The sequence below is a fragment of the Chrysemys picta genome, chromosome 13, assembly GCF_011386835.1.
Source record: "Chrysemys picta bellii isolate R12L10 chromosome 13, ASM1138683v2, whole genome shotgun sequence".
NCBI classification, from domain to species: domain Eukaryota; kingdom Metazoa; phylum Chordata; order Testudines; family Emydidae; genus Chrysemys; species Chrysemys picta.
The window spans coordinates 15,159,795-15,171,996 of NC_088803.1; the positions used below are offsets into that span (position 1 = coordinate 15,159,795).

The 12,202-nt window shown below is 44.9% G+C and overlaps 1 protein-coding gene and 1 pseudogene across 1 annotated transcript; one reads left to right on the forward strand and one right to left on the reverse strand.

Moving 5' to 3' along the window:
- Positions 1–436: 436 nt before the first annotated feature.
- On the forward strand, positions 437–1,370 carry LOC135975151 (olfactory receptor 10A7-like; annotated as a pseudogene).
- Positions 1,371–6,498: 5,128 nt separating this feature from the next.
- LOC103306597 (olfactory receptor 10P1-like) lies at positions 6,499–7,749 on the reverse strand. Its single transcript, XM_065565199.1, is given in 2 exon segments — positions 6,499–7,409; positions 7,743–7,749. Coding segments are annotated over 2 exon segments (918 nt in total).
- Between the last annotated feature and the right edge of the window lie 4,453 nt (positions 7,750–12,202).

Here is a 12,202-nt window from a genome sequence, read left to right on the forward strand (position 1 = left end):
GAATCCAAACTGAAACTGCTGCATGCAGTGGTCGTCTCCAGTTTCCTGTATGCATGCAAGAAATGGACTCTTACGGCAGAACTCGAATGGAAAATACAGGTAGTAGAGATAAAACCCATATAAAGATCTCCTGACGACCGTGAAGAAGCACAAGCTGAAGTGATACAGCTATGTAACAAGATCATCTGGCCTATCCAAGATCATCCTCCAAGGGACAGTACAGGGGAAGAGAAGATGTAAACAGAAGAAGAGATGGATTGACAACATAAAAGAGTGGACAGGAATGGACTTCACAGAGACTTAAGCACTGACACACAATCATCAGGGGTGAAGACAATCGGTTGATTGCTCATCAATGATGGTGTCCCAATCACCAATGCAGTTATGGGAGTGATGATGATGATGCCATCCTAGCTCCTAAAGTAATTGAAACCCTATGTGATCCCAACTGGACAGGGATATGGAGCGAAATCTAACTGCAGTGACTGAGTTTATCTTTCTGGGCATCTCAGACCTCCCGCATCTGCAACCCTTTCACTTTATCCCAGTCTAACTCATCTACCTTGTCACCCTGATAGGAAATAGCCTCATCATCACTGTCATGGTGGCTGACCGGGCCCTCCACACCCACATGTATTTCTTCCTCAGGAACCTGTTAGTCTTGGAGGTCTGCTACTCATCAGTCACCATCCCCAAGACCTTGTCCAACCTTCTGTCAGAGCCCAGATGTATTTCTTCCTCCTCTTCGGTAACTCGGAGTGCTGCCTGCTGGCTGTAATGTCCTACGACCGATATGTGACCATATGCAACCCCCCATGAATTACTCTCTCATCATGAGAAGAAAAGTCACCATTAGCTTGGGAGCTGTGGTGTGGATTGCAGGCAATGTGGTGGCATTTGAGCAAACGGTCACCGTATTCACACTATCCTTCCATGGGCCAAATAAAATTGAGCACTTTTTCTGTGACTTTATCCCAGTGCTTAGGCTGGCGAGCATGGACACATCCCTGAATAAGGCTATCACAGCCATGCACACTGTGCTGTTCATACTAATCTCCTTCTTCCTGATCATCACTTCCTACACCTGCATCCTCTCCACCATCCTGAAAATGCGCTCAGCCGAGGGGAGAATCAAAGCTTTCTCCACATAGTTCTCATGTCTGATCACTGTCACCTTGTTCTTTGGCAATGGCATTATAACTGATGTGAAACCTAGTACCAAATTTTATGTGGACACTAACTTAGCCCTTGCCCTGTTCTACACAGTCATTACCCAAACATTCAACCCAATTATCTACATCCTGAGGAACAAAGAAGTCAAGGAGGCTCTGAGGAAACTCTTGGGCAGGAGAAGGATTAGGATTTCTTAGTTCTCAGAAAAAGTTTTTTTTTTCTGGTCATTGGGCCACACTAAAGTGACTTCTCAAACCAGAGACCTCGTATGGGCATGCACAAAGATCACTAAGCAATGACACCACTGAGCAGCTCAGCACATAACTCAGGTCTAAGTCCCAGTAGGATTTACAAACTAGGTGTTTCCCTGCCTACCTCGACTGAGGGGCCTGATCTTGTGGGTGTGCTCAGAGGTCTCTCTCAATCTCTCCTGTTGAAGCTGTTCCACTTTGTGTACATTGTGATGCTCTGTACCTCGAGGGAACACCCTGCATCCCCATGTTCATCCTTATAATATGATTGTGTAGTATCCAATGCAAAGATTATCATGTCGGGTGTCTTCAGAAGGCTTATGATGCACTTAGCATTGTTGTTATAGTAATGTTATAGGTTGTAATTTCATGTATATAGTTATGAGGCTGAAAATGTGTCCTCATGGCTTAAAACAAGCCCAGGTCAAAAACTCTCCAGGAGAAGGGGGGCAGTTCAAGCATCTTCAGGGCATATATGGGACAAACCCAGCCCAGCCTCACAGGAACAAAGAACACTGGCCTAGGCAGCAACAAAGGATCTGTTGGACTCTCGAGTGAGTCATCCCCCTTCTCTTGGTCAGTTTGGGACTACGATGAGGTAATGCTCACCTGTCTCTGGGGGGTGGCAAAGCCAAGAGGGAAGAAAGAACATGATAAAAGGGACATTTGCTATGCTCTTCCTCTCTCTTCCACCTCCATCTACAGACACCACTACCAAGTGACTGAAGTGCTGATAAAAGGGAAGAGCCTGGCTGAAGGGCAACCAGCTAGCCAGTGATGAGATGCATCTAAGCTTGTAAGGGTATTGAAAATGTTAAAATCAGCTTAGAATGTGTTTTGCTTTCATTTCATTTGACCAAGTCTGACTTCTTGTCCTTTGACTTATAATCACTTAAAATCTATCTTTGTAGTTAATAAATTTGTTTGTTTATTCTACTTGAAGCAGTGTGTTTGGTTTGAAGTATGTCAGAGACTCCCCTTGGGATAAGAAGCCTGGTACATATCCATTTCTTTGTTAAATTGATGAACTCATAAGCTTGCAGTGTCCATAACTTGGGACTGCAAGATGGAGGTTCCTAAGGTTGTGTCTGGGACTGGAGATATTGACTAGTGTCATTTGGTTGCACAACGCAAGCAGCAGCTGGCCAAAAGTGCTCACTCACGTAGCTAGGAACAGCTTACATGTTAGAGGTGTGCATGAACAGTCCAGGAGTGGGGGTTCTCACAGCAGAGCAGGATAAGGCTGGCTCCCAGAGTTGAGGATTGGAGTGACCTAGCAAATCACTGGTCCAGATAACACCAGGGGGAAATCACATACATACATCAACCTTCCCCGGAGCAGGGATTGGAACCAGGGTCTCCCGGGAGAATGTAATAGCTTATAGTCTATATAAAGAGTGAGAATTACTCTATAGCATTTTCCTGAGAGAACCAGGTTCCAGTCCTTGCTCCAATGAAGATTTAAATGTATACAGAAGGGGACATTGTCAATAGGAGAAACCCACCCAATTATTCACTAGAGTACAGGCAGAAGGGCAGTCTCACGGGAGGTGGGAGATCTGGAGTCAAATTGCTGCTCTGTCTCAGGCAAAGTCGGGATTTGAACTCCCACACCATGGGTGACTGGTCTAGATACCCAGCTGCTGAATGTGGAATGGGGGTGGGGACACCACAGCAATCATGTCCCTCTCCTTATTTTTCTTGAGAAACAGCTGGCCTGGCTTAGGTGCCTAATTTGAGGAGAGGTTCATGTCTGTGTATCTTGAGTGGAGAAGGGCACCACCATTCACCCTGGAATCTGATGCCTAACTCCCTTTGAGGGGCGGGGCTTAGGCCATAGCCCTTTCCTTAGCACTTCCCACCGGATAGATTAGGCCCCTCCTCTCTCAGCTTGCTGTCTTCTGTGAATCCCTTTTTAAAGCGCCTCACTCTCCCCATGTATTGCACAGGGAATCTGGGGACTAGAGGCACAAAAGGACTGAGGTGCCTATGTCCCAGAATCAGGGCCCACTGGGATTCCCAAAACCCCAACTCAGCTGCCCCCAAACCTTGTAGGTACCTAAACTTGCTTGGTGCTAAATTTTTACATTAAAAGATTCCTAGTTGACTATATTTCTGCCTATGCACACTGCAGCTTCTCTCTATGCGCCTGAGGCCTATGCCTTAGTGTGATTAATGAAACCCAGGAGACCGATATTCCTCTGCCTAACACACCTGCAGGGCCCAATCCAGTATTCAAGTTCTGAGCATGCTTCCTGGATTGGGCACCTCTAGGTGAAATTACATAGAATGGTAAGGAGGTGGGAAGGAAGCATTCTGCATCCCTCATAACCATCAACCCAGATGTTAGGGTACTCCCTGGGATGTGAGTAAACCCCGAGTTCAAGTCCCCCTCACACCTGAGGGAGAGATGGGATTTTAACAGGGTCTGTTATCAATTAGATGAGCACCATAGTGGTGGATACACTGGTGAAAATCTTGGATAGCTCTAATATTGTCAGAGGTTTTCACACAAGTGTCAGTGACTGAAGAATTATGCCTGGTGTGAACATATGTACCTTAAAGCCAGTGTTAGGTACTAGTGCTTGCTGCCTTTCTACCAGTGCTGGTCAAGATAGCAGCTTTTTGTAAAAAAAAAGATTCAAACACATTGACATGACAATGAGATTGAAGTTTAATTGCAGAGGATCAGGACATCCATCATAATTCAGATTCCCAAAGCAAATGTAACTTTAGAACTTGCAAAGTAGCATCTGAATAAGGTATCATATTTCACAACCACTGAGAAAATTCTACACATCTGTTCTTCTCCAAAAAAAAAAATTGCATTATGAGTGTTAACTTTTTTCAAAAATCAAATGAATGTAGATTTGATGGCTAGAGACAGAGTTAGATTATACAAAGTAATTTAATTAGAATGAGGACTTTCAAAGGGGCTCCTCTCCCAGTCACTTTAATTGTTAGTGGTTTTCTCACTGAAATTTACAGTTGACTTTCAATGAAAGACAGATGTATAACCACCCTTTGTGCCTTTGAGAATGCCCCCTTAGATGGACAAAGTCATGCACAGCCAGAGATGAGGGTGAGTATTGTGCTCATTAACAGTCATCTGAATACAAATTTTCATTGACAATAATAAATATCAGTAATGATCATTAGGGTTTTAGGCTGGTATTTTCAAAATGGTCAAAGGGAATTAGGTGTCCAAATCCCATTGTACATCAGTGAAAGTTGTGTATCTAACTCCAATCTCTGTCTTTGAACATCTCCCCTTGTTATTCATTTGAAAATGAGTGAAAATTCAGTAACTAACCCCTTTAGGAGGCTCAGGTAACCGAAGCCTGTGAAGTCCATAGGAGTTTCACTGATTACTTTGCATAAGAATCTCAGCAGTTTAACCTTATGGGATGACAATTATAGTAAAATACAGCCCAGATTTTAGAAAACACTTGCCATTCTGGGAGGCTTGTAGGCAGGCTGCCCTTTCTGAGATCCTTCTCCCATCCAGCAAGTGTGCCCATATCCCATGGCCGGTCCAAGCCTCCCCTTCTCTTTGGGGTGGGATACCACTATCTACCGTGACAAAGTTCTGACCTTGACTCTGTGAGTCCTGCATTTCCTGACAGATTTTGCTAGCCTCAGAGGCTCACTGTGACCCTCCACATAGCCCTTCTCTCTCTAGAGGCAAGGGTAACTGTCTACTGAGCCATTTTCATCATAAGCCAGCAAGGGAGGTAAGGAGAAACAACCCTTCCTCACACAGTCTCTGTTGTCTCCCAGTATCAGTGATTAATGAGGGAGGGGAGGGGGGAGCCCAGGCCCACCCTCTACTCCACGCTTCAGCCCAGGGACCCTAAAATTAGCAGGCTATGGAAGCTGACTTTTTGGAAATAGGACATGTACAATTCCCTGGGCTACTTCCCCACAGCAGCCCCCCACTCAATATCTTCTTCACAATTACCTCAGGGCCTCCTTCTTTGCACCTGATATGGATTTGTACTACTTCATTCCTCCAACAGCACAGCTCCCTCCTATAGCTCTTGACACCCACCTCACACTGACTAACTGGGAGGCTTTTAACTAGTTCCAACCAGTCCTTGATTGGCTTCAGGTGTCCCAATCAATCTAGCTATCTCCACTACCTTCTAGAAGGATCTTAATTGGCCCCAGGTGTCTTGATTAACCTGGAGCAACTGCCATTTGGTTACCATGGTACCAGGGATTTGTTTAGCCTGGGGCTAACATACCTGTTCCTCACTACTTTACTGTAGCCATCTGGCCTTGCCCCATCACACCACCCACTCTCTGACTGGGTCTCTGGGTTACATTTCCCTGGCTGCACTACCTATCAGGTCCAGGTGGGCTTGGACCCTGCCAGAGGTGTCTTTCAGGAGTCTGTGGTCAATACTTAGACACAAAAGCAGTGTCTCCAAAACTAAGTATGAGTGATTTGCCCTAATGCTACACAGAGCCTAGAGAAGATTTAAAAAGTGTAACAAACAGACCTGTGTGCCTATTGTCTTCCCTGTGTTTGGCATTCCCCTCAAGTTCCTCATGACTCCATTCTCTCTGACAGCTTGCTTTCTGCAGTTCCTGACTCTCAGTCTATCTGTCAGCCTCCAGCATACTGCCTCAGTGTCTCATTTTACAGCTTCCAGCTCAGCAGACCACATCCTTTTTAACCTCCCAGGGTCTCTTGAGCTCAGCCCTACCCTCGGGAAATGAAAAAAAACATTCTAATTTGGATGGTGCCAGCCAGTCAGGTTCTTCCCTGAGTTGATGCCCAGCCATTGTTGTCCCTTTCAAGTGGATACCTGAGAGCATGACTTATCAGTGTCATTGTTTCTCCCTTCCTGGGGTCCTTAATACCCCCCCTTTACAATCTCTTTTGATTGGATTCTACACACTCCGTCATGCAGCAGTATTAGAACTGAACAAAGAAACCAAATCATGCATAATATTTTAAAGAAATAAACAGACATTTTCTCACTTTGTCACACCTCCATTTTGGAGGCCCAAGTTGAGATGCTTTGACATGGCCCAAGGATCCCCAAAATAAACTTTTGTATGAGAACTAAAAAATCCTGCTCCTGGCCAAGAATTTCCTCAGAGCCTCCTTGACTTCTTTGTTCTTCAGACTGTATATGATTGGGTTGAGTGTTGGAGTAATGATTGTGTAGAATAGGTAGGTTGCTCGGTCAGTGTCCACAGAAGCCCTGGAACTGGGTCTCATGTAGGTGATAAAGCAGCTCCCAAAGAACAAGGTGACTGTGATGAGGTGCGAGGAGCAGGTGGAGAAAGCTTTGCGTCTCCCCTCAGCTGAGCACAACTTCAGGATGGCGGAGAGGATGCAGACATAGGAGGTGATGATCAGGATGAAGGGCACTATTGTGAACACTACACTGAGCACACCATTAACAACATCATTCAGGGATGTGTCTGTACTTGCCAGCCTAAGTACTGGAAGAACATTGCAGAAGAAGTGGTTGATTATATTTGTCCCATGGAAGGGTAACATGAATATGGTTGCCATTTGCTCATATGCCGTCGTGTCGCCCATGACCCACACCACAGCTGTGAAGCTAATGGTGACTTTTCTGCTCATGATGAGCGAGTAATGCATGGGGTTGCATATGACAAGGTACTGGTCATAGGACATCACAGCCAGCGGGCAGCACTCCGAGCTGCCAAAAAGGAGGAAGAAGTACATCTGGGCTTCACAGCCTAGGAAGGAGATGGCCTGATGCTCTGACAGGAGGTTGGACAAGGTTTTCGGGATGGTGACCTATGTGTACCAGATCTCCTAGAATGACAAGTTCCTGAGGAATAAATACATGGGGCTTTGAAGCGCCCGATCACCCACTGTGACAGTAATGATGAGACTATTTCCTATCAGAGTGATGAGGTAGATGAGTAAGACCAGGATAAAGAGAAGGAGCTGCAGATGCTGGAGTTCTAAGAACCCCAGAAAGATAAACTCAGTCACTGACCAGAAGGACCAATGAGGAAAGAAGATACTTTCAAATCTGGGGAGTCAGGAGGAGGGGATTTGTTTTTTGTTCTGTCTGTTGTTCCATCTCTGGACAGAGGGAGAAGCCAAGCAGGTAAAATATCTCCTGCAAATATACCTGGAATAATCTATCTGAAACCACAGAAATGGTGAATAGGGCAAGGGAATGCATTAGCTTATCTTTTGTTTTGGCTTGTGAATTTTCCTATGACACAAAGGTAGTTTTATTCCTGTTTTTGTAACTGTGAAGCTGAGCCCAGAGGGGAATCCTCTGTGATTTAAATCTTTTTATTACCCCGTAAAGTTACCTTCCATTCTCATTTTGCAGAGGTGATTCTTTTATTTTTTTCTTTATAAATAAAGTTCTTATTTTAAGAACTTGATTGATTTCAGTGTCCTGAAGACAAAGGGTATGGTCTATGCTCACATTGCTAAGGCAACTGGTTGGTATATTATTCTCAAGCCTCTTCAGGAAAGGGGCTGAAGGAGCTTGGAGGATATTTTTTTGGGGGAGGGATAGGGATTCCAATTAACCCTTCCCTGCATTTTTGTGTAAATCATTTGGTGGTGGCAGCAATGCCATCCAAGGACAAGGAAAGGCATTTTTGCCTTGGGGAAGTTTTAACCTAAGTTGGTAGAATATAAGTTTAGGGGGTCTTTCATTGGGTCCCCACATCTGTACCCCAGAGTTCAGAGTTGGGGGGGGGAACCCTGACAAGGATAGAGTTCATTCACACTGGCAAGGTGTGCATGTAAGGCAAATTCACAAAGTCATTTCCAGGTTGTATTTGACCTCTCGAAAGCCAAGGAAAGCATTCTTCAGGGATGTCAGTGTGATGGGTTCGGTCACAGAGATCCCCTTGGGACTGTCATTGTGTGTAAATTTTCTCTGAGCCCATTTTCCCTGCCAGCTTGGGACTCCAGAACCCTGCCTTGTTGAGCTAGATATTCTAGCCTGCTGCAACGCAGACCCAGGGTCTGGGCCATGCCCCTAAAGCTGCAGACTTTAGCAAAAAACAGCTCAGCAGATTAGCTGTCTGCAGCACCCAGACACCCAGCTCCCAATGGGATCTAAACCCCAAATAAATCCATTTTACTCTGTTTAAAAATTATACAGGGTAAACTCATAAATTGTTCGCCCTCTATATCACTGATAGAGAGATATGCACAGCTGTTTGCTCCCTCAGGTATTAATCACTTACTTTGGGTTTATTAATAACCAAAAGTGATTTTATTAAGTATAAAACATAGGATTTAAGTGATTTCAAGTAATAACAGACAAAACAAAGTAAGTTACAAAGCAAAATAAAACAAAACACACAAGTCTAAGCCTAATACATTAAGAAACTGATTGCAGGTAACATCTCACCCTCAAAGATGTTCCAATAAACTTCTCTCACAAATTAGACTCCTTCCTACTCTGAGCCCAATCCTTTCCCCTAGTACAGTCTTTGTTAGATCCAGCAGACATCTCAGGTGGTAAGTAAGGTTTTCTCATGACTGGCAGTCTCTTTTGTCCTGCTCCTCTCCCTTTTATAGCTTTGGCACAAGGCGGGAATCTTTTGTCTGTGCTTGTCCCCACCCCTGCCTCATCAATGGAAAAGTACCAGTATTAAGATGGATTCCAGCATCATGTGACATGGTCACATGTCACTGTAAGATCCCTAGTCTCCTTTCTTCCTGGGCTGGCCCACACGTACAAAGAAAGGTTTGCAGGTAAATAAACCATTTACAACCAATTGTCTGGGTCAATGGGAGTCATCAAGATTCTAAACCACCATTAATGACCCACACTTTGCATAATTACAATAGGACCTCATAGTTATATTTCATATTTCTAGCTTCAGATACAAGAATGATACATGCATACAAATAGGAGGAATATATTCAGTAGGTTATAACCTTTGTTATGATACCTTACAAGAGACCTTTTGCATAAAGCATATTCAAGTTACATCATATTCACACTCATGAGCATATTTCCATAAAACATATGGAGTGCAACGTCACAGTCAACTCTTCCCGCCATGAGTTTCTAGGTCTCCAGTTCAGGTCTAATCCATGGCAGGAGTGACTCCAATTTGTTACACTAACTTGGCTGCTCCGAGTCTCATGTGAAATGAGTTTAGTGCGGGTGGGTTGGTGTGTACCAATGCTCAGGGGTGGAGTTCCTTTGATCTGGAGTTAACAGTTTAAGAGGACAATTGATCTTTGAGTTATGCTTATAAGACACACACGGAATCTTTTTAAAAGGGATAAGGCAATAAGCCGTGTTTATTAAGAGTTCAGTTTAAGCATTAAAATCAGCATATGATTACACACACACACACACAAGCACCAAAAGGTTCTGCAGCTGGATCTTATAGTTACCAGTCCTTAGTATTGCTTGGTCAGTTCCAGTGGCCAGCTGAAACTGCACACGAGGGAGGGGAGCTGGGCCTCTGTCGAATGCGTTCAAAGCTCCAATGCTGATGCAGAATGAACCCAAAGTCCCATGGCAATACACCCTTCTTTTATAGTGATAAGTTCCCATACAATTCTATGGCACACCGGAGCTGATAGTCAAGGTTGTTCCCTATCAGGTTGTTACTGGGAGTATGCACAGCTGTTTCTTTTCTCGTTCCTCTGGCTCCACTCTTTATCTTGTCTTTGGGGCATATGCCTTTGCTTTAGGGTCGTCAATCTGCCATCCGGGTGATTCCTCTTGATTTCTCCACTACCCTTCTGACCATCCGGCCCATCACTACTGGTCTCTATTAGCATGCCATACATTCTTCACTCACACAAAAAAACAGTAAATAATTTCAAAAGTAAGAATTGCAGCCATAACACTTCTATCCTTCTAAAAACAATCAATAACAACTAAAGCAAAAAATAAAACCAAAACAATTTCTTCTTACTAATTCAAGGCTAACAAAATAAGCAAAACGGAGTACAATTTACTCAAGACTATTTCTCCCCATTAGGCTTTTGACCTACATTGTCCCCCTTTTGACCTTTTAATATGAATATATTAAATGGGTCACATCTTGTTTAATCGTTTTAAGGCAATGTATTGCATAACAATTTGGACTTGTGGTTTTAATTTGAAGTATATTCTCTTCATCCAACAGCACATAAAACACATTATGAGAAACATTATTCCAATTAGTACAAAGAAAACAATTATGGGATGAATCATAATATTTAAAACTGATATCCATGAGGGGGACCAGCCTCTAAAAATGTCATACCAATGTTGGACCATCAGTTGTTGAGCTTTTGTGGATACTTTCCGAATTTCAGTTCCTTGACGCAGAATAGCCAGACTTTATATTAGTATTGTTGTCCAGGTCGTTGCAGTTAATTCACTAATTTGCTTATTCCCTGCTAGCCATTCACAGAATCATAGAATATCAGTGTTGGAAGGGACCTTAGGAGGTCATCTAGTCCAACCCCCTGCTCAAAGCAGGACCAATCCCCAACTAAATCATCCCAGCCAGGGTTTTGTCAAGCCTGACCTTAAATACCTCTAAGGAAGGAGATTCCACCACCTCCCTAGGTAACACACTCCAGTGCTTCACCACCCTCCTAATGAAAACGTTTTTTTCCTAATATCCAACCTAAATCTCTCCCACTGCAACTTGAGACCATTACTTCTTTTAAAAAAGTGTTGTCAGCTATGTTGCACATAGTGGCATAGTAAGCCCAAAATGTGGTCCCAAATGTGCCACTGTAGATTTAATGTATACAGCCCTGTCTGTAGCAACTCAGCTATCTGTTGTTTTTGCCCTTGTACTACTGTGTGGTGCAAAGCTTTTACTGCACTGGCCTTAGTTTTTAATGCGTCCAGGTCCACTCAATTTAATATTCCTGTTCCAGCTCCTATGCTTCCGAGTATAGAACTAGCTAGATCTCTCTTTCCACCAGGGCCGTCCCTACCCATACAGAAAGTATGCAACTGGGTAGAGCACCAGGAACTTTGGGGCAACAAATTTCCCGGTGCCTTATGCAGCTGCATGTTGCTCCAGCCCCTGCTCCACCTCTTGCCGGTTGCTCCCATCCCTGCTCCACCCCAGCCACACCTCTTCCCACCCCTACGCCGCCCCACCCCCACTTCACCATTTCCCCAAAGCCTCTGCCCCTCCTCTTCCCCCACACTGCCTCTTCCTGCCCCTGCTCTGCCCCCACTTCCCTGAGGACTGCAGCAGGGTTGGGCCTGCACTCACTGGCGGCAGGAAGTGCAGCGACCTGGCCCCAACCCACTCTATGCCACCGGTGAGTGCTGTGGGGTTGGTTCCCCCTGCTCTCGAAGCCTGGCAGCCAGGGGAACAGAGCAGAGCGGGCTGGGTCTGGGTCACTCCACTTCCCGCCACCCTGTGAGTGCGGGGTCAGGCCTGCCCTACACTCACTGGGCAGCAGGAAGTGGAGCGACCCGGTGTCACAATAAAATGCGCCCCACCATGGGGTCCCCTGGGTCAGCACCAGCATTGTATATTGCTAATGCCTTTATATGCATTGGAAAATATCTTGTGAAGGGTTGAAGGTGTGAGTGTGGAGTGGAAGATTCCTTTGCAGGTTACAAGAGGCCGAAGGGAGAGGAAGGGAGAAAGGAATGGGTTAACTCGAGGATCCAGCTAGGCTGAAGATAAGGAACGAAACTGCAGCCCAAGGTCAGTGCACACAAACAAGCTCTCTGCTGCCAAACAGCCAGAAGCCTTTATCTTAACCCTGGCCAGCCGTGAGAAAGGAGAACTGAGCCAGACAGAACTGGAGGGGTTGCAAAACT